The 26,155-nt window shown below is 37.1% G+C and overlaps 1 protein-coding gene across 1 annotated transcript in view; it reads right to left on the reverse strand.

Annotated features, from left to right (window-relative positions):
- Positions 1–781: 781 nt before the first annotated feature.
- ZNF385B (zinc finger protein 385B) overlaps positions 782–26,155 on the reverse strand; it is a 134,152-nt gene continuing 108,778 nt past the window's right edge. Inside the window, exons 4-8 of the mRNA XM_009996188.1 lie at positions 20,732–20,894; positions 5,143–5,388; positions 3,861–4,039; positions 2,652–2,753; positions 782–1,000 (exon numbers count right to left, since the gene is read on the reverse strand). Of these exons, the coding sequence (XP_009994490.1) occupies positions 782–1,000; positions 2,652–2,753; positions 3,861–4,039; positions 5,143–5,388; positions 20,732–20,894 (909 nt within the window). The remainder of the gene's footprint in view (positions 1,001–2,651; positions 2,754–3,860; positions 4,040–5,142; positions 5,389–20,731; positions 20,895–26,155) is intronic.

Here is a 26,155-nt window from a genome sequence, read left to right on the forward strand (position 1 = left end):
GTAGCAAACAAATAGTAATCTTAGCTATATGTTTTATGGCTTTCTATTTTTAATTTCTCTAAATAAAATGTGACACAAAAGAAAGAATTAAAAGCTTGAGTGCTGCATTGCTTTCAGACGTTTACACAGAAACCAAAAATACTAAAATCAGACATCTTCAGTACTACACAAGATACACCAGTACTGGGGCCTAGGATAGTACACAATCCCTGTCAACAAGAGCACACAGAAAAAAAAAAAAAGGATGCAATTAATTTGCAATTAATTTTTGAGATGTTATCCACAATCAAGCATTTGGTTCATCTACCTTTTTTTCCACATTAGACTACATCCCATGGGTTTTCAGAGAAGTATTTACATAAATGTGAGCGAGGAAGACCCTAGTTTTCAAGTCTGTCAGGAAAATATTTTATGTTCATTGATTCCAAGGTGCATCATACACTTTCCAAAAAACAAAAAAAAACAACCCCAAAATTAAAAAAACTCAAACAATAAAGAAATGCATGAATCTTTAATGGAACAAATTTGATGAGCAATTAAATTTTTAGTAAATCACTCTATTTGGATTTAAAAAAAAGAGACAGAGAGAGGCTGAGAAAGGGACCTGTCCTAGACTCCAAAAGGCAGTACCATCAGTGATGAATTTTATGGTGTGGTTGGTTGATGTTTTCACACTGGATGGCATTGCAAAAGAGAAAGACATTTTAAAATCTTGACCCCTTTCCCAATTTTCTTTTACCCTTTCTACTGGCCACAGTTCCCTCTCTTTTACTTTAATAAATTAGTATGGTGCAAAAAGTATGGAGGCAGGTGTTGCCCGGATGGGGCCATGGCCTGGCCTGAGGAGAGCTGGTGGGATTGCAGGTGCCTGGAACAGGGAGGCAGAGGGACGGGGAGGGAGGGACAGAGCCGACGACACAGCTGCAGCCGCAGCAAGAGGAGATGAAAGGAAAGCAGGTGCCAGAGGCTTAATCATGTCTTTCTGGAATGCAAGTTTTGCCTGGAATAAAACACACAAAAAAGCAATGTAAATAGGGTTCCCCCCACACCCACTTCTACATGAGGCAAAAAATGAACCCTGACAAAGGGCTGTGGTTTGTCACAGAATTCTCATGTCAGCTGCTTAGAAATTTTACCCACATTGTCTTCTTACTCCCAAGGCAATTAAAGCAACACAAATCTCTTGCAGCCACACTGACTTCAGAAGGAAGTATAACTTGCTTCCTTTAAAGTAAAGAACTTTAAATTATATAAACCATAACTGCACAAAATTATTAAAAAACATGATTAAGATTTCAATGCCAAACATCAAATTTTTTACTTGAAAAAACAAATTGTAGAAAAGTAGAGTGGTCAAGATGGGAAACTAGTGTTAGTACAGTCAGCTTGTTACTTGTCAGGACGGAGCTGGTCTTTTCAAAACAGAAATATTTTTGAAGTTCAACAAAGAATCCTTTCTGAAAGAATTATTAGTCACTATATGATCTGCAAAGGTTGCTGGTGCTTGTGCTGAAAAAGCTAACCAGAAATACATACACTACGGTCTCACTGAAAATGATTTGCACCACAACCACACTCTTAGGAGGGGGGAGAAGATACATCCTTGCCTTATTAGATTATAAAATTATTATTATAGAACACAGGTTTTAAAACTATGTATTATACAAATGCTAATACAAATTACATATTATATATAGATGATAAAATCTATAGATTATAAAATAATGTAGTACACAAATGAAGATTTGTGTGTGCAGAACGTAACGAATGGGGCGACCTAGAGAAAGCCTGCAGCATTTTCATCTGCCTGTGTACAAATACAAAGACATATTGATATTTCAGCCTTTAAAGGCTTTTCACAAGCTTATTGCTGTGCACTCACATTTGCATCTTTCTCTTTCCAAACTATATATTGGTTTTGTGCCAAAAGTGGCATGCACTTTTGCCTAATGAATAAAACACAGGCTGAGTCATGAGCAAATAAACACACAATCTGTGCTGGAGCCAGCCTGAACTGTGGCTGCAGCAAACTGGCAGAACCAGCTTGGGAAATTCCTAGAAATGCAGGTGGGCCTCAAAAGGGAATGGCTGGGGGCACAAAGGCTGGAGAGGTGTTTTGATGGCCAGTGACAGACATAGCCTGAGCATATAGACAAGCAAACAATTCTCCTAAACACCTGGTAACTTTTTTCACCAATGTAACACACCCACACAGCACTCTGGTGTAAGCAGAGAATGAGCATTAGTATTTTTATATGTTAACATTTTGTGTCCTTTTCCCTGACTGCATCTCTCACAACCACACGTTATCTCAGGTGCCCAGAAAGACAGAGTATACATATTGCAGCCTTCAAGAACTGTACTAGTCCAGCAGAGTGGATAACTTTCCATGGGGCACATGGCTTATTCCCCATTCCCCTGATTATTCCCTCTCTCCTAGCAGTAAATAACACTGTCAGTGCTGTCTGTATGCCTTTGGCTGGGCAGACAGAATACATAACTATCTTCAAATCTGATCCCCATGCAGATGCAGCCTGGAAGGGCAGAAACACTTTGGAAGCATCAGGTCTGTCATGTTCCTGTGTCTATGCAGTGGGAGTCCCCAGGGTCACAAATTCAGATCAATAGTGATAAGAAATAAAAATACTTACTGCTAAAATACTTGGGCTGCGCTGCAGTTTGTTGTAAGGACTATATTTAGGTTTCATAGGCTTTCCTGCAACTCTGTCCTTATGCCTTCGGCTGGAAATGTGCTGAAATAAATATCCTCACATTTAATGAGCTGTTTAAACATTTCTCAGTTTGGAGTTTGAAATTGATTTATCAGCAGGATATGCCTAAGCCCCTGTTTGTAAGATAAAGTAGGTTCTTTAGAGAGAGCAAAGATGAGTTTTGCTAAATTAAACATAACAATTTGGAGCACATCAAATAGAGAATCAGAAACTAATCAAACACAGCAAATTCTGTGATCTGAGGCAAGCTCTGAAAATTATTGATATTTTGGCTGGTATTTCCTTTTTCCACTTGAGGAGCTTTGAACCAGGCAGAGCTGTAATCACTAGGTCATAGGGATATTCAGAAGTAAGAGATAAATTTCAGTCTGGCTGACGCTGTTCAGCTGTATAAATAATGCAATATTAGCTGAAGGAAAAACCAGTACCCAGGGATACGGCTACACTATGCAATTTAATACTATCTTAGAGATAACTGAAATAACAGGGAATGAGAGGACACATCCAGACAGCACAGCACTATCCAGTTAGAGATCCCCAGCTGAGTATCAGAAACAACATATTTTTATTAGCACAGCTTTGAATCCAGAGCTAATTGCCTCAGACAGAGCAGAGCTGTATGTTCATACAGCTGTGCTGTTAATGATAACATTGCTCTACACAATTCAGACATATCTACAGCATTACCCTCCTGCCGACTGTCCTAAAGCAATAGACTCAAGTCACATTCTCCTTCTCACATAGAATTAAAAAGTATCCCAGCAGACTGAAACCATACTAAAAGAGGAATTCAGGGAACCTCAACCCGGAATTTCTTACACCTGGAAGAAATCCATCCATCTCTCACTTGAGCCACAGCAAACTTTTAAGCTAGATATGCAATGTTATTCATTGATACTGACACCTTTTCCACCTCTGCTTTATTACTCTCAAGCCCATTTTTTTTCCAGATGAAACAATGAGGTGAAAGTGAACTATGGTGAACTATTTAGAAATAACTGTAGGATGACAGGAAAGAAATACTAAGTTCACTTTTTGCCAAAACATCTTCACACAGACCTACTCCCCACCTACAATATTACAATGCAACTTAAAGCAACAAAGCAGCCCCAGATATATGAAAGATACCTGTTTCAGTTGAATTTCTGAATTAACATGGACATCACAGATTTCACAATGAAATGTCTTGTTCTGCAATCCTGAGCCTTTACTGCCATTCTGCACCTTCAGCCGGGATCCAGGTCTAGGGTAAGACTTGATGGGACCAGCACCATTCCGAGCCTCGACCATGGTCTTGTGCTTGGAGCCTAATGGACAAGGAGATGGAGGTGAGATGATGATCAGCAACATACAGCCATGTTAATTAGCCTTGGGACTCTTAACACGTTTATCTTCAAGTCAGAATGGCTAAAGTCACCACAGATTGGGATTAATGATGACTGTTTCTGGTGAACGTATTTCCCACTTCCTTGATTTTAAGGAAACAAAACAATAGAAGAAGGGTTTGTACAAAAAGGGAACAACAGGCACCATCGGCCACTGCCTCTCTGTTTGGGGCAGCGTGTAGCTGTATGGCCAAGATGTCTGTTGCTTATTCTGCCAAAATCCAGATAGCTGGTGAATCGTGAAAAAAGGCCAAACCAAGAGTGGGAGGGGGATCAGAGCAATCACTCAAAACCTGCCTAGGAACAGGAAGACTTCAAGAAGTATCCTCTGATTTGGAAGAAAAGGCTGCTTTGGCCACTTCAGGAATAGATCTCAGCTGTAGAAACAGATTCAATGGTTTGTTAACAAGTTTTACATCACTAGCCCATCACAGAGCAGCCAGAGCACATTAAGGGATTGCTGCTTGTGGCCTTCTAAAGGGAGCATATCTAATTGCAATAAACAAAATATTCTAAGACATCCCAGAAATCTAAGGAGCCCACCTTAAAATTATCAAAAATATCAAATAACAAAAATAACTGTAAAGTGTACAAGCAAAAACACCAGACACCAGAGAGTGAGATGAAAGATAAAAGAGAGAGAACTGACACTTCAGCAACTTTAATGTTACAGAGACCACTATGATCACCCTATCATCCTCACTATGGTGGCATGATGGAATCTGATTAAGTAACATGAACTGTAGAGATTTTGTCAACTAAAACATCTGACAACATTACAGATGTTGGTGTGATGAAAACATCTAACATCATTAATAACAGCTAAAAAACGTAGAGAGAGCCTTAATAAAATATCAAACACCACACATGAAATTGTTATTAACTTTCTTGTAACTTGCCATTGTAAGTTTTAACTAGAAGACTCTTCAGTGAAGTGTGGCTACCACAGTATTAGAAAACCAGCACGTGACACTGAGTTTTAAAAATAGTAACACACAACTGACTTGCACTCTATGCATACTCACCTGTGTTATGGGCTTCTAGTTGTGACAGAGAATTCACAGCCACTTTGCATAATGAACAGTAAAGTAATTTTTTGGCTTTTTCCTCTTCTGACTCAGAAACTGTGTTAGGAGCTCCATTGGTGCTCTTAGAGGATGAGGCAGTTGTTACAGGTGCCACTGCTGCCACTCCAGGTTTGGGAAGAAAAGAACCCACTTCTGTACTGGACTGCTGACTTGCACTATTGGGTTTTGCTTTCCCTTTATCTTCTGAAAGAAGCAAAATACATATGTCATAATATGCTGCACACACACACACACAAAAGCCCTGTACAGTAATAATCCTGTGGTTTTAGTGAACTTAACACAACAGGGGCCTAATTAATCTCATTTTATACAGTGTCATCCTTGAAATCTTTTTAAATCTTACCATTAAATGTGTGTAATTAGACAAAAAGAGTGATTTTTTTTGGACTTCAACAGCACTGGAACAGGCTGTCCAGGAAGGTCATGGATTCCCCTTCTCTGGAGATATTAAAAATCTGCCTGGACATGTTCCTGTGTAATCTGCTCTATGTGACCCTGCTCTAGCAGCAGGCTTGAACTACATGATCTCCAGAGGTCCTTTCCAACTCCTAACATTCTGTGATTTCATGATTTTCCTGTTTTTAAGGTTACCAGTAAATGCCAATGACTTTAATGAATTCATGCCAGCTGTTGTTGCTGTCCTGCTGCAGGTTTGGCCAGCTCAAAGGAGCACAGGAAAGCCCAAAGGCCGCCAGGGTTAAGGACTGGAGAGCACTCAGGCACATGTGAGCCTTTGCACTGGGGTTTATAAAAATATTTCTGAGAAGCATTATATTTGCCTTTGGAATGGCTAAAGTTTCTCAAAGTCACTGGGAGGATGCTGAAAGGCTCCAGCAGAATCTTGGCATATGGTATCCCTCATTTCAACATCTACATAATAGCAACCTCTTGAAAGCTATTCATATCCCATTTGAAACCTACAGCATAGTTTTAAATAGTGCTGAACTGAGTTGAAAAACTAGGGTCTATTTTGAGCACTTGGTTATTTTTAAATATAGGCCTTTGCACTTTATGTTTACAGCTACCAGACTCTGTTTTGATATCACTCTGTGTATCAGACCAATGCTGTGCTTTCAAGGATTCTGAAAACAGGATTGTACCCTCTGCAACAAACACTTGAGTGTGTATGAGCTGTAAACAGGCATCCTGAAACTACAACCCACAGTTGTTGGCATATTTCCCAGGAGCACATTGCAGTACATCAAGTTTAGATTGTGAAAAAGCAGGAAGAAAATTTTACTAAAATAATTATTATACTTTAAAATAATAATAAAAATTATTTGAAATTACATGACATGAACTGTATTAAACACTGAAAATGATCAAGTACAAGGACTATTACTAGGACCAAATTAATGATAAAATGAAATTCTGGAGGTATTTTGATTAATAAAGTATGACAAAAGAAAGTGATGTTAAATCATACTTTATATACTATTAAATTTTAATGTCTCTGTAAGTAATGTCACATCTGGGAAAATCTGGAACACATTATATGACCTGTGAGTCTTCATAAAATACACGGTTTTAATAAATAGCATTTGCTTACATCACAAATGAGAGACTTTTCAACATGGAAAATTCCCAGAAGTGCCAACATCTACAAAGGAAACAGGCTGAACTGCTGCCGTTTGTGAATTCACATTACAAGAAAACAGACTTGTTGTTCTATGCAATATTATGCCAGGCTGCAAACAGTGTAACACGAGGATATGTGTGAACCTGAGTGCAGTAAAGGAAGGTTTCTCAGCACTTTGCACTTCAGGCCTTTAAAGAATAATATACCTGCAGAACTGCAAGCTGTATGTTAGTATATAGGTTCAACAAGAATAAGTGTAGAGTCCTGCACCTGGGAAGGAACAAAAACATGCACCAGTACAGGCTAGGAGCCAACCTGCTAGAAAGCAGCTCTGTGGAGAGGCACATTGGATTTCTGGTGAAGAACAAGTTATCCAAGGGGCAGCAATGTGCCCTTGTGGCCAAGAAGGCAAATGGTATCCTGGGGTGCATTAAGAAAAGTGTGTCCAGTAGGCTACGGAAGGTTCTCCTGCCTCTCTGTTCTGCCCTAGTGAGACCACACCTCAAGTATTGTGTCCAGTTCTGGGCTCCCCAGTTCAAGAGGGACAGGGATTTACTTGAGAGAGTCCAACACAGGGTTACAAGAATGCTTAAGGGACTGGAACACCTGTCTTAGGAGGAAAGGCTGAGAGACCTGGGACTGTTTATTCTGGAGAAGACTGAAAGGGGATCTTAATAACGTTTACAAATATCTGAGAGGTGGGTGTCAAAAAGGAAGGGCCAACCTCTTTTCAGTTGTGCCTAACGATAGGATAAGGGGCAGTGGACACAAGCTAGAGCACAAGAAGTTCCACCTCAACATGAGGAAAAACTACTTTACTTTGAGAGTGATGCAGCACTGGAATAAGCTGCCCAGAGAGGTTGTGAAGATTGTCTGGAGACTTTCACAACCTGTCTGGATGTGTTTCTGAGTGACCTGCCCTAGATTCTGTGGTGGTCCTGCTCTGGCAGGGAGGTTTGACTCTATGATTTCCAGAGGTCCCTTCCAATCCCTAACATTCTGTGACAGCCTGGTGCAGCCCATGCACCCTTCACACTCCTGTCTGCAGCCCCTGACTTCCCTGTTCAAACAGTTTGCAACAAAAGGGTGCAGATGTTTATTTCTTTGCTTTGCCATCAAACGTCTGTGGAGTGAGATCCTGAGTGACAGAGTAAGATCCATTTTCCACAGGTCACCAATAATCATCACAGACTGATAGTTTTCCATCACTGAATTTAATAATGATTGAAAAATGACAGATTTCATTTCCCACATGTCCTCACTTAGTTGGCCACCAGCTGATGCAGTATGCCAATTTTTAAAATATTCCTTAGATTTACAGTGTTTTCACTATTCATAATACAAAACAGTTCTAGAGTATCAAGTGCCTAACAAAAAAAGCTTCTCAAAAACCAGAGACAAGTTTCCAGCATCCATTCTGACTCAATTCTGACAGTATCTCAGCTTTTGGAAAGAACTTCAGTTCACATAATAATGCCATCATTTGGAAAGCTTCCTGTCACAAATAAATTCTTCATCCATGGAGATGTGTAAGGAGAGACACACACACCTCTATGAATTAATGTCTAATGCAGAACATCTTCAAAGATTGTAATTATCAGGTAATTGTATTGTTCAACTCCCACAGAAAGTACACTGAGCTAACTGCATATTTGTCACTGCAGAGAGGCCAGAAACAGATTTTCCTGGCTTCTAAAATCAGAAAATTGCACTTCTCCAAATGGGATTTCAATAACAGCTTATTGTTTTCAATCCACAGAATTCAAAACACCATTACTTACAGTTTGATATTTGAGACAGAAATGCCAAGTACTTAACTGTGCAAAGTACAGGAAATGCAAATCACATGTATACACAAAGCATAAAGAATATCACTCTATTATTTGTACTTAAGCATAGAGCTAAAAATGAGATCTATGTGCAGAAATCAGAAATGTAACTGTTGATGCCTGCACACATATACATGCCTCCAAACTGTAAACACCATATAAAATACATGTAGATGGTTAGATGCAGAGGTAGGATTAGAGTCTTCTTGCTTTTTCTGAAGGCAAATATTACTGAAAATAGGATCAAATCTGCTCTGATTTCCACCTGGCCCAAGCCCATGGACCCCAACAGAGCTGAGAAGAGGCCAAACAAGTGCATGAGCGAGTCCATCCTGCCCAGGACTAGGGTTGTACCCCCAGTTTATGCTGTACTGCTCAGCAGAGCACAGCTGGAATCAGGAGATCACAGCAGTACCAACCTCCTCCGAGAAAACTGCAACTGTGATTCAACCGGAGTCTGGGTCAGGTTGAAATGCTTACACTGTAACTCACATGCAAGGGTTTAATTTGAAATCTAGCCCATTCTGTTGCACTGTGTCTGACTACGTTCATTTTCCACACAGAAAGGCCGTATTTCACCTTTGTTAAATTCCTGTCTTTAAATTAACTCTCCCTTTTCCTCAGGACGCCAGAGAAGTAAATCAATGGTTCATTTCAAGTACTTACTGAAGCCTGCATTTATTTTGAAATAGAGCCCAAGGAAAACATAAAGCTAGCTAATTAACTTTTCCTTGGGGCTCAGTAGTATCAATGCTGTTGTTGCCTACTTACATTGTTTCAATTCTGCTTTGAAGTTGTTTTCACATATTTCTGGTTGTTTGCTTTATGCTTGCGTCAGCACCACGTTAGAATTCAAGACTTATTTATCTACTTGGCAATGCCTCATTTCAGCAGTCTGTACCAAAGTCAGGAGACACTGCAGGATAACATCTGACAGGTTCAAAGCTAAGAGGCTTCTAGCTCCCAGAGCAAGACCAGCTTAAGAGATTTACCAGCTTTCACAGGTCATGCCACTGCCATCCCCTACAGGGTAGGGCATGCCCTACAGGACCTACCAGTTGAAGCTGAAATCCCAGTCAAGATAAGTGAATGGGTCTTGCCCTAGCTCAAAAAGGGGCAAAAAAATGTTACCATAGAATTTTTCCCTTTGACACTCAATCTGCATCTCTTCTTTTAATCTGCTTTCTCTCCTGGTGAACTGAACGTGAATGGTCTGTCCCTGTTGATAGTCCAGCAATCAATGGACTCCATGAAGAAAGCAAAAAGGACTGTTTCCCACCCACAACCATTCCATATAAGCACTTTGGTTTATAAGGTACCCACAAGAGAAATCACTTTGTTTACTATGTGATTTGTGTGACGTGTTTATTATTTTATAACATATAAACACATTATAAATTCATGTTTTAAAATTATCTCTTACCTTATTAAAATGTGCCCATAGATATTGCTTTCTCCTGTTAGGAAATTTTTTATTTTTATTTTATTTTTAGTGTGAGTAATTTTGGCACATGTTAGGTAGAGATTCTAATTTGGACTTCACTATGAATATATATATCCTACTTCAGTGTAACAGTAACTTACTGTTCAGATTCTTAATTCAGAATTGAGATTCTTAATACAAATAAAAACAAGCAGAACTCTCAAACTTACTTATAAATACAGAAATTCAACTTCTCACCTTTCCTTGTGCCAGGTCCTTCATTGCATCCCCCAGCTGCAGGCACTGAACAGCAGCCATGTACAAAGTACTTACAACAGAAGGGCAGCACAGTGAGTGCCAAGTGGCTGCTGCTGCTCTAGACAACCCTACACTGAAGCTCTTTTGAGAGATTTGCTAATTTCCCATCCTAGAAATGGAGATTTGTTTTTATAATACTTCCACCTGCTCACACAACAGAACATATTGCCAGCTCAGAAAAGAGCATAATGGAAAAACTAGTTTTGTCAGTCAAGGTATAAATACGTTATGATTCTCCTTTGTGAAGGTAAGAAAATAGTAAATAGTTGATCTCCTTCTTGAAAAACCTGAAGGAAAGAGCTATTCAGTTTCTAACACAATTTCCAGCCTAAACAGTTCCATGAGGAGAAACACAGCAATAACGTAATTTAATGTATAACAAAATCACTGCACAGTTATCAACACTATGCAGCTGATGAGCAGAACTGCTGCATGGTTAGGTGCAAATCAGCCTTGTTTATAGTAGTGTGTTACAATACCACATCACTGCTGAAAGGACAACTTTTAAAAAGGCTGATGACTCTGAACATCTTCAATTAATTTCTGACCACACCACTTCCTATGGTAACTAAAACCAACAGTGATTTCTGAAAGGAAGGGTTTCTGTTTTACTTGCAGGTTACTAGAAGTGTGGTGCAAAGATTGTCTTATGCCTTGAGTTCATCTACATTGTTTTACAGGGAGCTAGTATTAGTCTGAAGTGTTGACTTTAGAGGATAATTGAGACTTTGAGGTAAAGCAAGCATATCTCCTCAGTCAGCAGAGCTGTACTGTGTGAAACCAATTTTCAGGTTCTCCATGTAATTTCAACATCCTCTAATATGCCTATGAATATTCGGCTTCATGAAACAAGCTTTGAAGCACACTACAGAATGGGATGAGGAAATCAATCAGGTTGTCAGACTATTGTATAAGTGCTCTTCCCCTGATCAACTGTGTAGTAAAGGTAACATCAGATACATAATTACAGCTATATACAATCCAAGGAATTTTGCTGAGAAGCTTGTCACTGAAACTGAATTAGTATCAATAAAGACAAAGTAAAAGTGTGTTCATTGAAAAATAAAATTCTCAATTAAAATCTGACACTTTAGATGCCTGGCACATGTGACATAAAACTGAAGTGACAAGTATTTCTCACTATACTTTTTTCCTACACTTACTTCTTTATAAAATATGCCAGCTGGCAATGATGAAGAGAGGAGAGCTACTTGATATTACTAAACTTTATCACTCGACCTTGCTGTTCTAAGCTTTCGGCACACAGAACAATAAGGTGGGCCCCAGACTAAGTGATTTTAAGTTTAAGAGCAGAGACAGCTGCAGACAGACAGGTATGAAGTAACAAAAGTGACAGAACAACTGGTCACCAACACAGGCACTGGTGTAGCAGTCAAGCCTCTCACGAGCTTTTTTCAATTCATCACAGAGAAAGAGAAATTTTCAGAGGCCAGAGTAACAGAATTAAGTCTGGCAGCTGTTTGCAGGGAGCTCTTCAAAAATACAACCAGGAACAGCAGGAAGCTGTTTGGGAAGCTGGTTTTAATGGCTGATGGGTAGTAGGTGCAAGTCAACATCTTGGAAGCACATTATGAAAGGACATACATAGGTACAAAGGACTTTGAAAGTGAAAGACAAAGAATTTGGAGAGAGAAAAACCAGCAGCTTTAGCTGTACCACAAAAATGTTGTAACAAAATTTGCAGTATTTAAAACAAACAAAAAAATAAACAGATCACAGTCAAAGAGATTACAAGCCTGGGTTGTAATGAAGTAAGTAATTAAGAGAGATGTTAAGAAGACTTTATAAAAAAAAAACAAGGTGAGGAAAATGTATTTAGTCACACTGTACTTGAAGGACTGCCTAAACAGACACTGAGATCTACCTTGGGACAAATGTCTGAGGCAGAGAGAATGCACAAGTCATCATATTGAAAACAACAGTTGCCATGTAACCCTTTGTCCTGAAACACAGAGGGAAAAGATGATCAATGACTAAATTAGAAGGACAAGAAAGGCCTCCTTAGAATAATAGAATAATTTTGGTTGAAAAGACCTTTAAGATCACCACGTCCAACCAGTAACATAGCACTGCCAAGTCCATCACTAAACCATATCCCTAAGCACCTATGCTACATATAATTTAATACCACTAGGGATGGTGACTCATCCACTTTCCTGGGCATCCTGTTCCAATGCTTGACTTCAACATATTATATCCTTCAATATTTTTGTAGGAAAGCCACTGAATAGAGAGGCAGACAATAGCTCCAGTAAGAAAAGCAGGTTTCAAAACATTGTTCTTCACAGAAAGTCTTATTTTCTCCTGGCTCACACTGCTACAAAGGAATAAAACATGCACTTACATGATTAATCATCTTTTTCTATGCCATAAAGGCAATAGCAGGAAAGCAATTAAATCACTAGTGGTCACAACCTTTACAGCATTTGTAAGCACTCTGTCCTGTATCTTGGCATCACTCAAAACCAACAAAGAGCGTTAGAGTATTTCTTGACACTCATTAAGACAGAGTTAGCTAACTTTGCTAAGGGATTTCAAAATCTTTCTTGTTTTACCTCCACACTTGCTGAATAATAAGACTCTAATGGCTGTCAGACAAAACACCTACTTTCTCGCCAGTTGTGCAATCTACTGAGAAATGAGGCTGAAAAACCCGTAGGGCTCTGTTCTAGATAAATTCCACTGCAAACCTACTTGCAAGTCAGGCAGTGCAGTGTATCTACTAACCCTTTGATTGCCTTTCGTTTTTGTAAATTTTTTCTTGTACTTCAGGCCTGTCTGAAAAACAGCTAGGTTTTCTGTAATGAAAGGTTTTTACATGAAATAAATCTGTTTGACACATTCTAAAGAAAACCAATTTTGTTTCTATACAAAGATGAGAAACAAATGGAAGCTGTAATGGAGGCCTTATAAAGCTTTTCATCTCAAACACAAATGCACTGAAATGAGCTAAAACATATTTTCTTGACATACTGAAACTACACCAGGAAATGTCTGGATAGCCCTGCAGTATTAACTGAGCTCTCTAGCTAGACTGATCATTTGATTAGCTGCATCCGTACTCTGCAACAGGCTGAGCCAAAGTATCTTTTTTGGTTTCAGAAGTATTGCTTGTTTGGCTATGAAACAACAGCGATGTTGATATTTGATTTCTTAGACAACGTATTTGTGATCTGGCATGCTGAAGACTCCAGAAAGCTTTTTTATAAAAGAACTGGTTGTTTTTTTCAGAGTACAGAACTGTTTGCAACTGATCAGATTAAAGATGTAATTTAACAAAGGTTTGATTTTGAAATCTTGTATAGGTTTAATTTTTGTGAAAGCAGACCAATGAGAATTAGAAAATATTCAGTACACACAATTCTGCAACTGTAAAATAGGTGGATCTAATCAGGGGACACAACACTACTCAGCTAACTGTGATGGATGTTAATTTAACAAGTATCCATGAACAGATACTATCTAACACCTTAGTCTTCCTGGGTCCTGTTGCTGTATGTCTAGGCAAATTTATCTTAAATCTACCTTATCTTTCATCTTTTCTGAGCTATGTCATTCTGTATTGACTGGAATGGAAAAATTTGAGACCTGGAAAATTACAATTCAGTTTGGGAAAATTTGGAACATAATATAAATTCTGATGCTACAAAATATGACTCATTTGTGTTAAAGTAAATGTTTTTGTTGTTTAAACTTATCACTTTCTGACAGCAGACATCTATTATTTTGTAAATTTTTTATACTCCCATTACAGACTCTGCCACACTTGAGAGGTCCTGGAATGCAAACTTCCTGTAATACTGCATTGTCTCTTTAACATTTTAAAAATGTACAAATGCTTAGAAAAATAACATTAAAAGAGTACAACAAACATACTGTATTCTGCCCAGACATCCCTCATTTCTGCTTAAAAATGTCTTGTTTCATCTCTTCAACTATAAAAAACACCACTGCTTCCTCCATCTATGAATCTGAAATATACTACTAGAAACACATTTCACTTGCTATTTGTGCATTTGTGGAGAGAAAAAAAAAAAAAAAAAAAATTAAGATTCTACCCATGGATGCAAAGGTGCTTTGGAAATCAACAAAAAAATTATGGCTATCTAAACAAATGACTCAAGAAGAACTGGCAATCTGCATGAAAGTACATTCTCATGGGTCTGTATCTGAACTACTTACTTGGTACTTGCCCAGGCACAACTGCTACTGCAGTCAGCTATAAAACCTTCCATTTCAGTTAAATGACATCTATAATCGTTCATTCTCACTGATTTCTGCAGCAGGTTTGCCTGAGGACTATGAGTATTTAGTCATGCCCTCATAATTTTGACCAATAAATTGTATTGTAAATATAACTTGTCTAAAAGACACTAAAATATTTTGCTCTCCTTGAAAACAAGTAATAAGGAAATATTATGTAATCTATTGTTCATAACTGTAATTATTATGCTATGGGTAATGCAGCATATTTCTCATACTATGTCAGTAATGTAACAGCTGTGGATTAAGGCAGAAGGATGATAAAGGAAGATCTTTCAAATGATCCATTTAAATGCCTGATATGCCAGCCACTGCTAATTTTCCTTTTGTTTTTGATTCAGATTCTCTGAACAATTCTGTATCAAAACCAACTCACCAACTTCTTGGTCTTGCAGTCATCTGCCATTCCCTAGCAACATCCATTTCTCCTTGTGCTCTAAATACTGCTTGTGTTTTTGTTACAAAAACAGTGATAAGTATGAGTAAAAAAATTACATTTAGAAAAAAACCCAACCAAATCAAGTCACATTATTGATCATGTGGAAGCTGCCACTAGACCAGCTTGTACTCTCAAGAGGCTCATCAGTAGCTTTTCATGGAGGCTAGACATAATAACAAGCACCTTTGAGCCAGAACATCTAAATATGGCTCCTTGACACTGGGGGGCAGCAAGCCAAAGATGTCCTTGTCATGTTCCTCTCCTACAGCTTTTTTCTCTCCCTGCCCTATCTTCAAAGTTCAACTTTGTCATAACATATTTAGAGGCTTAGAGGACTTTAGTACATTACAAACAATTAAAGATTGAAGAAGAAATGCCGTAGAAACAACCTAAACTTTGAGGTTCTTACAATGATCTCTGTATGACAAATAACCTAGAATTCCCCAGAACAGATACACCACAGTACAGCTGTGGAGCCTACATGTCCCTATCTTCTAGTTATTTCTGAAGAAATACCTAATAAAAAGTTTATTTGAGCTATGTAAACAAGCATTACCTTTAGAAAAAAAAAAGATGATAAATGGAAATGAGTGCTAAGGTGAAATGGGACTTTCTTAAGACAACTAGTAGTGGTTTTAGGATTACTCCCAGTACATCAATGCATGTGGAAAAGTTTAAAATGTAAGTACTGACAGAAAGATTTTTAAAATAAGCAATGAAAGCAATATGGCTAAGGGAGTGCCTTGATGGTGGACTTGTGAAATATGAACTGTCTTCCCTTGGGACATTACACCTCATTGGTAGATGATGAATAAACAGCACTGGTAATTGGGACACTGGAGAAATCCAACCCATTGTAGTCTTCCTAAGCAAATATGATTTAACATGTTGCACTCCACTTTAGAAATAAAGGTAAGAGAACACTCAATTTTGTTGTCAAAGCACTGACAGAAAGGCCTTAATGAACTAAACACCCCAGACAAGACCTCAAGATCAACTTTCTAAGTCTGATAAAGCTTGGAGCTGCCAGTCCTGTCTAACAGGCCAACTAATTACCATATGTCTCTGTGATGTCAAGTGGCATTTATGAGGACCATCATTATATTTAGGCTGCTTTCAAGATGTGAGCTAGCTCATTCAGTATCAGATAGAGCATTGCACTCTAGCACCACAAAACTCTTCAGAACCACCTCCAGTTGATTTTAGTTTTACAGCTGTAATGACTGAAATGACTCTTACAGGGCCCACTTAGTATTGAGAAGCTGGCAGGCCTCCTACCAGTTGCATCCCTTTCCTGCCATACACAGGAGATCAGCACAGGACTGCTCATAAACTGGAATATCATCACCATGACTCAATGAACAGCTTGTTACTCTGCCCTCACACATGGCTACAGAACAAAGCAGTAGTAAGAGGGCTCAGGATTTGAAACAGGGTCTAGAATTTGGCAGTTAGGCATATAATGTTGCTTATCCCTCTATAAGCTGGAGAAAAAGGAGTTTTCATAGAGCATCCAAAGGGTTTACCTGTACCTACTAAGTCCCAAGTAGCAGAGCCTTCTGACTTTTTTTGAAAGAGGACTGAACTTGAAATGCCTAGAACTATAATTTCACAAACAGATCTTACTGGCACAAGGGAAATAGTGCACCTACTGAATGGATCGAAGACAGAAAAACAATGACCTTTTATAATCTGAAATCTGGTTTTAAAGTTTCTCAGTAGTAAAAACAGTGGCATTTACTTCTTGATTTTTATATCAAAGCAAAATGCAAAGAAGGTGATACCACATGATGTGTCTTCTTAATTTTGAATTTTTTTCTTTTTTAATTTGGAAATATGGTAAAAGAATTTCACTTTGCTTGAGAAGTAAACTGACATTTCAATCTAGTCATTATCATGTGCATTCCTAAAGGACTCATCACTGTAAGCATCTATACTATGCTAAGTCGGGATCACAGACACCATCTTCTATTGCATTCTCAGAGCTATAATTAAAACACAGTCTAAATATTCAAAACTGTGTTATGTACTGGTTGCTCCCTCTGCCCTTTTCTAAAGCAACGCCAAACATACATACCATACATATGTATTTACTTCATTGTGAAGCCACCCTGAAAATCCTGGGCTTCCATAGGGAGAGGAGGGAATCTTTGCCCCACATGAAAGAGCAGCTCCCAGTGCTTTTAGCACTGCTGCTCTGTAACCGCATCTCAAAGCAGCTGAAAAAAGCTCTCAGTGTCACAGTACTGATTTTCTAACATATGAAACTATTCTGTAGCCTTTACTAGACTTTTTCTGAGTGGCTAGAGGAACTATGTGGGAGACAGGCTATGAAAGGGTCCCCTGTGGACACGTGCAATCTGCAAATACTCAGCAGAAGCAGACATGACACAATGAAAGCTGCAGAAACAATCACCTGGTCACACATGATCTGTGGCACTGTCTTCTGTCTGCAGAAACAGTGAACAAGATGGGACTGTAGTCCTTACAAGGACCAATAAACAAGCATTTCTAAATGGTGAAGAGTTGTGCACATGGGAAATAAGATCATATCATAGACTAATTGTGTTAGGATGCAAAACTTGTGCAATCCAACCCATCAATATCCATTTACCTGAGGTTGCAACCAACTCAGCATTACTACACTGTGGCTTTATTGTTACATGTTTGCTGATGATCAAGTTACAAAGGGAATTTCTGAGTCATAATGTATTAATAACATCAGCAGTCAAGACCACTCTCACAAGTGGGGCATCACTGTGCTCAAATGGAATTCCAGAGTCAGCTGAGGCCACTTTTGTCTGCAGGAGCCCACATTCTTCTGGAAACTTCCCACAAGACCTTAAGGACCTTAAATTAATCTAGAAGTTAATCTAACTTTTGCAGCTCTATCAGCAGCCATACTTCTCAAGTTGAAAGGAGCAGCTGTAGAGTCAATTCAGTTCATCAGTTTACTCTAATACTCTACCCATTCTGCACTAATACCAGGGGAAGTACAGTGGGTAACAATGTAACACAGGAACTTAAAACTGTCTTCTCTGTTTAGCTTTCATTTTTCTCTTCGCTGCTCAAGAAAAGCACACCAGGAATTACTCATTTCTAGACAAACATTTCTTAGGAATTTAGTAATCCTCCAAAGTACAGTGGTTAATCAGCTCCACAAGTAGTGAAATTTAATTCCCTTTATTGATTCTTCTTAGTCCCTAACTTATGTCCTTCTAATGCAATTTTTTCAGACCTACACCACAATACACACTCTCAAATCGCCTGTTCTGAAGGCAAATATAGTGCATGTCTGGTCAGCAGTCGAGCAAAACAGAGCTCACACAGCGGCATCTCTCAGGATGGACCATAAGTTAAGGCTTCTCTTCTACCCAGGTGCCAATATTCATCAAACTAATAGGAACTTCATTAAAATTAATCTAAAGAATATTTTCACATTAGGTAAAACAATCAAAATTGTGGTTGTGAAGTCAGGGCCAGAGAATAACAGAGATACAGATAGATGATGTGACCACGAGTCTCATTTTGTCAGGAAGTCTGGATAAAAAAAACAAGACCACAAATACATACATGAGCTGAAACTCTCAGTAATAAACATCTTTTTAAGAAAACAGGAATATACCCATACACTTAATGTGTAACAATATCCATTTCTAGAGCGTGAAAGCTGTGTTAAAATATTCAGAAAAAAATGGTATAAGTTAATTTGGTCCAAGGCAAAAAAATCCCACCACTGATTCCGAGATGCAACACAGTGATTACTCTGGCTGCAATAAGCATTATGTTAAAGAGCTAAACATACGTTAAAGAACAGATGAACAATAGCTTCTCTAAGGGAAAGTGTAGCTGAACAAAATTATGGTTTGATTTCAAGTCCGTAGCTTGGTAAAAACCCCAATCTCCAAGCCGTTCCCCTCCTCTGCAACCAGCATTCCCTGCATACATGGAAAACTTGCCACTCCAGGTTCAGGTCCTATCAAACATCCCACTCACAATCTCCTATGAAGCAGTAACAGGGTCTGAGAAGCCTCCCCTTCACAGAGTATCCCACAGTTCTAACAGGAATATTTAACTAAACTGCCACTGTGATTTATTTTTAATGTACACACTTGCAATGGTATAATCCAGCAGACACAGATGGTAATTATCTAATTTGTGTAGAGTAACTAATAGCATAAAACAACACGCTATCAAAACAGGGGCAATTAAAAAATATCTAGAGCAGGTTTCCCTTGTCATTCGTGAGATTATTTTACCAAAAACCCAAATGTAGATAGGTTTGAATTATTTTAGGTACATTGAACAAAGTAAACTTAGTCAGGTACAGATCTCATAGTCTGGCAAAGGAAACACAAGACAGATCCAGACTTACAGAAGAGATAATAGAGTTTGTGAAAGATGCTGACACTTTTGTTATTTGGTCCTTAGCCTTCGGCATAGTCAGGGGAGGGTATTACACAACTACATTATCACAGAATGCATTCTTAACATGTTAAATCCTGTGAAGTTTTAACTGAGATCTTACTTAAGCAACTGTCTCTGTTCTTACAGTGTACACCTGGAGCAGTAAGCTATTTTAACCAAAGCTCTTTTTAATACTTTAAAGAGTAAAATATTTATCAACTATTTTAAGCCTCCATTTGATAATCCATGTTTTATTTAGATCAATGGTAGTTTGCTACTGTTTCATAGTAACGTGGTTCAGTTACCTGAAGATGCTACTTGGATTCTTGTTATCTCTCAAAATGTGATTGCTAAGTGAATAAACCCAAAATCTGGGACTCATAACCCAAATACAATTTTGGTGCTACTGTGAAGGGAGCAAAAAGACAAATACCCACTGATACAGATTTGTTTATTTTGGTCTGTGTGTCAGAAAATTGTCTATCATTCACCTTATGGCATCTGAGTCAAGCTCAGCTCTGGTGAAGAGAATAATAAATGGCTACCAAGGCAGAAGCAAATTCATCAGAAGCAGTCTATTAGACCAACAGTTGGGTAACCCACAGTAGGTTCTTTCTCCTGGGTAACAAATACAGTATTTCAGACTGTCATCAAGTTTAGCAAAGTCTCGTGTTTAATTCAGTAACACACCACTGATAGAGCAGAAAGAGACTCCAGCAACTCCACTGCAATTAGTGCAACTGATCTTCCTCATATTACTAATAAAGAAAAAAAAAAGTGATGTTGAAGCACAAATGAGCTGTGAGAGTCAGGAAATACCCATGCCATGAGGCTTAATTTCATTTCTGTAAGTGTGTTTTCCTGTTTGAGCAATATTAACCTATCCAGAAAGGGAAAAAATTGCTTACAAGTTTATTGTGCTTCAGCTAGATATGTGCAGCTCAGACTTGTCCCTCCACCCATATTCATCCATTACTATTGTTGTATGAACATCCATTCTATTAAGAGTAAATTTCACAAGTTCAAGAAAGAAATAGACTTTAGCATTCAGGAACACCAGATATTTCATACATGTGAAAAAACACTTCAATAATAACAAAACCAATCAATTCTGTACAAGAAAGCACAGTAAATAGCTCAGAAAACAGAAGCCATTGATCACTGTCAGGCAATCAGATTTTCTTACAAACACAAAAAAAAATGGAGAAAATAAAAAAAAATGTATAGAATAAAAAGTTTTCATTGACCTGATTTGTCAGAGATGTTGGCTGTGACTGGCGTGGTGGAGCAGCTTGTGTTAGTCTTTGCGCTGTCCTTGGAAGAACCAACTTTGGGTTTATTTTTCGTTGCCTCTAGTGCTTTGACCTTCTTGGCATGTTTACTTCCTTTGTAGTGGGCCTCGGCCTGGCTCTACAAAGGAGAACAAATCAGGCTCACTTTTTCTGTACTTCTATGTAACACAATTGATGACAGGCAGAAACGTGACACTTTCAATAGTAGGCACCATGTTATTCCTCCTAGGAAATTTTAGTAGCTTTATACTAACAGTTTTCCTAGATATAAGTTCTGATATATCCAAACAGCAGGATTTAAATGAATGGTACATGTTTACAGTAGCTGGAAAAGAGAATCAAAATTCTTTGCTTCCACGGTGCTTCAAGATTTAAAGATTACACAAATGTAAACACATCCAATTGAGAAAGAAGCTACTCAGTTTCTATGTACTATTCCCTAGTCTTTACTGCTTATAGACAGAAACATGTACCGTGCTATAACAAGATTAAATAATCTGTTTTCCTATTGTTTGATCTAATACAAAAGTCATAATGTATTTTCATCATTACACAAACACGTATTAATTGAAACACGCATTAATGACATTATCACTTCACTATTAGATCAAGCAAGAAAGGTTAAAAATAAGAAACACCATACAGATAAACTTCAGTAGACCCAAGTCAAATACAGAAAAGTAAATACTTATCAGTCTTGACTGTTTTATAAATTGCCTTGAATATTCTTTCCAAAGACTAAGAAAACTGGAACCTGAAGGACAGGAATGAGAGGAACTCCTGTTTATTATATTTTTAACTTTTTTTAAATTTTATTTTATTTTTAAATTTTTTTGCTAAGGTGCTGTATTTATGATGTACTCTTCTTGGCCTGCTCAAACAGGACAGCAGAAATATGTGCTGAAAATGTGAAGTTTACTTCACCTTAGTCTTAAAACTATCTTCAGAATCTACGTCAGTATTTCTGAACTTACATAACTAAAGCTAGACACATAAATAAATGCCCATTTGTTCAGTGATTTTGAGTCCCCACTATTGTTCCTGACTCTACACAACTAGATGCCTTGACAAATCACCCTACTTTGTCAGGTGCAAAACTATAAGAGCTATATGCTTAATATAAGAAATTTCAGTTAATGAATTTAAACATTGTCTTTACATCTTAAGAAATTAATTTACCAAAAAATGGGTAAGACACATGATTTTATACAAAATAGAGTCTATTTTCATAATGTGATACTACTCAGCAATAGCTTTGCGTTAGTAGGATTTCCAAACATAATTAAAATATTTCAGACATACTACTAGGTGCCCCTATTGAAGGTTACATATTAACTAAGAAAGTTAATATTGTAGTTTATGTCAAAGCAAAACACTCAGAGAAAGCATGCTTCATGTAACCAGATGACCACACCTTTGCACCTGGTATATAAGAACATCAGTGCAAGTAAACGTCTACTGTGTTCATGCAAAATCACATTCTCTCTCTTCACTTGATTAGGACTATTTTATTTAGTTCACTGTATTAAATGAAGCGAGCTATGAAACAAGTCACATGCTTTTTATAAAAAGCAACTATAACATCTAAGATGTTTGAACTCCATAAGGAGTGCTGCCATAACAAGAAAAATAATTTTAAGATCAGCAGAAATAGACATTATGATACAATCAGCTTGGGACAGCATGTACTAACAGTTTTATCATATGGTGGAGTTTATGTGAAAAGTAGAAACAGCTGGACCAGAAAAGAGAATAGACAGTGTGCTGGAGTCCTCACAAAAATATATATGCACTATTCAAACTGATGCAGAGCTGCCACTAGAGTGAAGTTCATACACAGTGAAGCTTTATCAGGGATTACACACCCTGTGAAACACGGTGCTTTCCACATCCAAATGATAGTGTGTGTGACGTGTTGTGGCTGCTTCTTTTCGTGATTCAGACAGCAAACATTCAGTAAGAAAGGCTACTAGGTGAATTTTACTTTGAATTCCTTTGAAATTTAGATTTAAAAACCCCACATTTTTTCAAAGCCTACTCATCAATTAAAAATAGTTAAACTATTTCTTGATTTAAAAAACTGTCAAATATTAACACGTGTACAAACACAAATTAAGGATTATAAAGAAACAAATGAACAGCTATAACGCTACTACTACGACCACTACTTAAAGGGACACTTGTCAACTTCTGGGGTTGGACCTCTTCACTTCTGAATGTGAACAGAGAAGCACAGCCATGTTATGTTGTTGGCCTTACACAGCCACAGGTGTCTCACCCTGTCTTCCTCCACCCTTGTTGGGTTTTGCCTTAAGCTTTGTTGTTGCTACATGATGCACTGAAAGGAGTGTTCACCACCAACAAAATCAAATAAACTACTCACACATTACAGTGTACAAAAAGTGAAGCTAAAATTGACGTGTATATACATATATATATCCTTTCTCTTTCAACACTTTTAACTTTAAATAATAGCAAGTAGAAGATTTTCCACTCAAGCATCCTCAAGTTGATGATGTCCCTTTAAATATTTGAACTCTATGCTCTGCGCATATGTGTGCTGTTGATAGGATCATATGCTGCCTGAGGCCAAAGCTATAAAATAAGAGACATAAGTGCACTCAAGAGAAAGACTTAGTAAGTCAATTCCTTGATAATAAGCCTTTCTGCTGATATTTGCAATAATAATGCCTGCAATATCAGTAATAACCTACTACAGTCTTTGATTCCCTTCATTCAATCCTCATATAGTGTACATGAAACCTGTTGAGAACAAACAAGTCCAGGCAGAATTAAAATTAAGATTTCCATAAACAAAAGCAAAGCCTCATGGAAATGTGCTGAATGAACTTACTTTTGTTTTAAGTTTTGTAATTACTATGATGTTATCAAATTCGTAGTTATACATTATAAGGCCAAAAGGGATAATTATGACCATCTAAGTAGGGCTTCTGAAAACACCAGCCTTGTCCAAAACTGTTTAAACTAGTTCATTTTCCTTTGGTGAAAAAACTTGTCTAGCCTTGATTTTAAAACAACTAGGAATGGAAAATCTACTTTGATAAATTGTTTTAGTGCTTCATTTCAGTACACACCACTTAGTTCTACACCAAATTTGTCTAGCTTCAACTTCCAGTGGCTGGATTTTGTTAAACCTTTAGTATTCAGGCTCTTTCAACTCATTTCTGGTCTGTAAGCAGAAACACATATGCTCTTTTCAAGTATGAAGTTAGAGGAGCTTTTCTTGAGGTACTGAAGCAATGCTTCCTAGCCACAACAGCACTATTTTCTAATCCTTTCAGATATAGCTGAAGTTCAGAATTCTCTTATTATCCACCGTGTGATAAATCATTTGACTCAGTTGCCTTTTGGTAGCTGAAATGCAATATAGCAGAACTGTGTTCTCTATCACCATGTTACAAATACCATTGGAGTTCTCTGGAGTCATAGTAAGCAAAAGAAAAAAAGGATGGCTGTGGGAATCTGAAATTGGAATGCAAGTTCTGATTATTACTGGTACCCATTATTTTGATTATTAATGTCCTGATCATTAATAACCCTTGTTTTATAAAATATTTTCACAAGTACCATATTAAAAGCAAACATATTTGCTCCAAGTCCCTTTTAAAACTTGACACACAATCAGCAATATAGTAAAGGTTATGAGCTTTGTAACATACATAATTGAAATATTAAACATACCTTTGAAATAGCCATGACATATAAAATTTTCATTTTTAAGGCAAGAAGGTGAACATTTATTTTCATTTACTCTGATAATCCAAAGGAAGTTCTGTACACATCATGTTTAAAAGTCACATATATAAAATAAAGATAACTTAGCAGTTTTAATGTAACACTTCAGTAAAATATACAATTAAATTAAGAGTAAATATGCTAGGCATGCAATATTTTAAATTGATGCTGAATGTACTTTTTATCATCATTAATGCTAACTAAACTAAGTACAACTAATTCATGCAAATTCTGTATCATCAAAAGAATATTTGAGAAAATAGAAGTTAGGAAAAGCCAAAATAAAAATATGTGATGTTAATGAATCTCTCTGTGTTCATGTACTGTGAGGTTTTTAAATTGCAAAATAATTTATTCCAGTGTAAAGGCCTGCATTTGCCACAGGGACAAATTGATTTTACAGTGAAATAATTTATCTGTGCCACAATTCAGTTTTAATGGAACACTGAATTCTTTATTTCAAAAATATTAATTTGAATGTATTGTTTATATAATCTAAATAAACGTCACCATTAAACTACTATTATTATAATCTTCAAATGAAATGCTTACTAGGTTAAGAAGAAAACTTTTTGAAAAAGTAGAATATTTTTTTGAATATTAAATTATACCCTATCTAAAGGAAAATCTAAATTCTCCTTTGTTCTAAACCTGACTATGGCCTACTAGCTCAATGTACACATATTACAACATTTTTAAATGGAATCCTTCTATTTATTAGGAAGTATAGAAAGCAGTCAAGTACTGCTTATTAAGATGTAATGAACAGGAAAAGCTTAAAGCTGCAATAAATGTGACATTAAATACTAGAATGCAAAAAATTCCTTTGTACTGATAGGCTGAATCCCACAAGAGTGTTCATGCACTTTCCTGGCATTACTTTTTGATGAATAGGATTGCATATTTTAAGGTACTAAACATACATCTAAATCTTTAGAAGATCATGGCTTAGTGAAAAGTTGTATTTTGAATTCAGTTGCAAATAATTAACAATATCATTAAGAAATAAATATACAGTTTCCTCCCATAGCTTTTCAAATTCTTTCACCTTAAAATGCTGGGAAGATGCTTGTCCTCTGTTTAAGAAATCTATTTTTAATTCCATTCACAGTCTTTAAGTAGCAATTAAAAAACCATAATCGATTATACCTTTTTTTTTTTTTTTAATAAAGCCTTCCATGCAATAAGGATTAATGACTTGGTTGTAAGAAAGAACAAAATATTCCTCTCTTTAAAAGATATTTTATTAAAACACACAAATAATCCAAATGTTACATTTTATTTAAATTGTAAAATTAATCGCTACTTTCAACTCCAAATTACTAAGTTTGAAATGTAAGCATCAGGATGTTAAACTGTGAGACTATAAATGTTAACCTTACATAATAGACTGCATCTAATAAAACATAAGCAATGCAAATCTGCATCTTCTAGATGTAAACATGCTTTCTAAACAAATGTTAATTTTGTTAGTATATTACAGTGCTTCAAATAACCTCAGTGGCTTAACTTTGCATAAACTTAAATGTCTGTATAGATAGGCATATATAAGGATACAGAAACCCAGGAAACATTCAGCTCCTACAGATCCATTGATAATGGTATTACCCTTAAGAAAACTTT

Source organism: Chaetura pelagica, unplaced genomic scaffold (assembly GCF_000747805.2).
Source record: "Chaetura pelagica isolate M959 unplaced genomic scaffold, ChaPel_1.0 scaffold3, whole genome shotgun sequence".
Classification (NCBI taxonomy): domain Eukaryota; kingdom Metazoa; phylum Chordata; class Aves; order Apodiformes; family Apodidae; genus Chaetura; species Chaetura pelagica.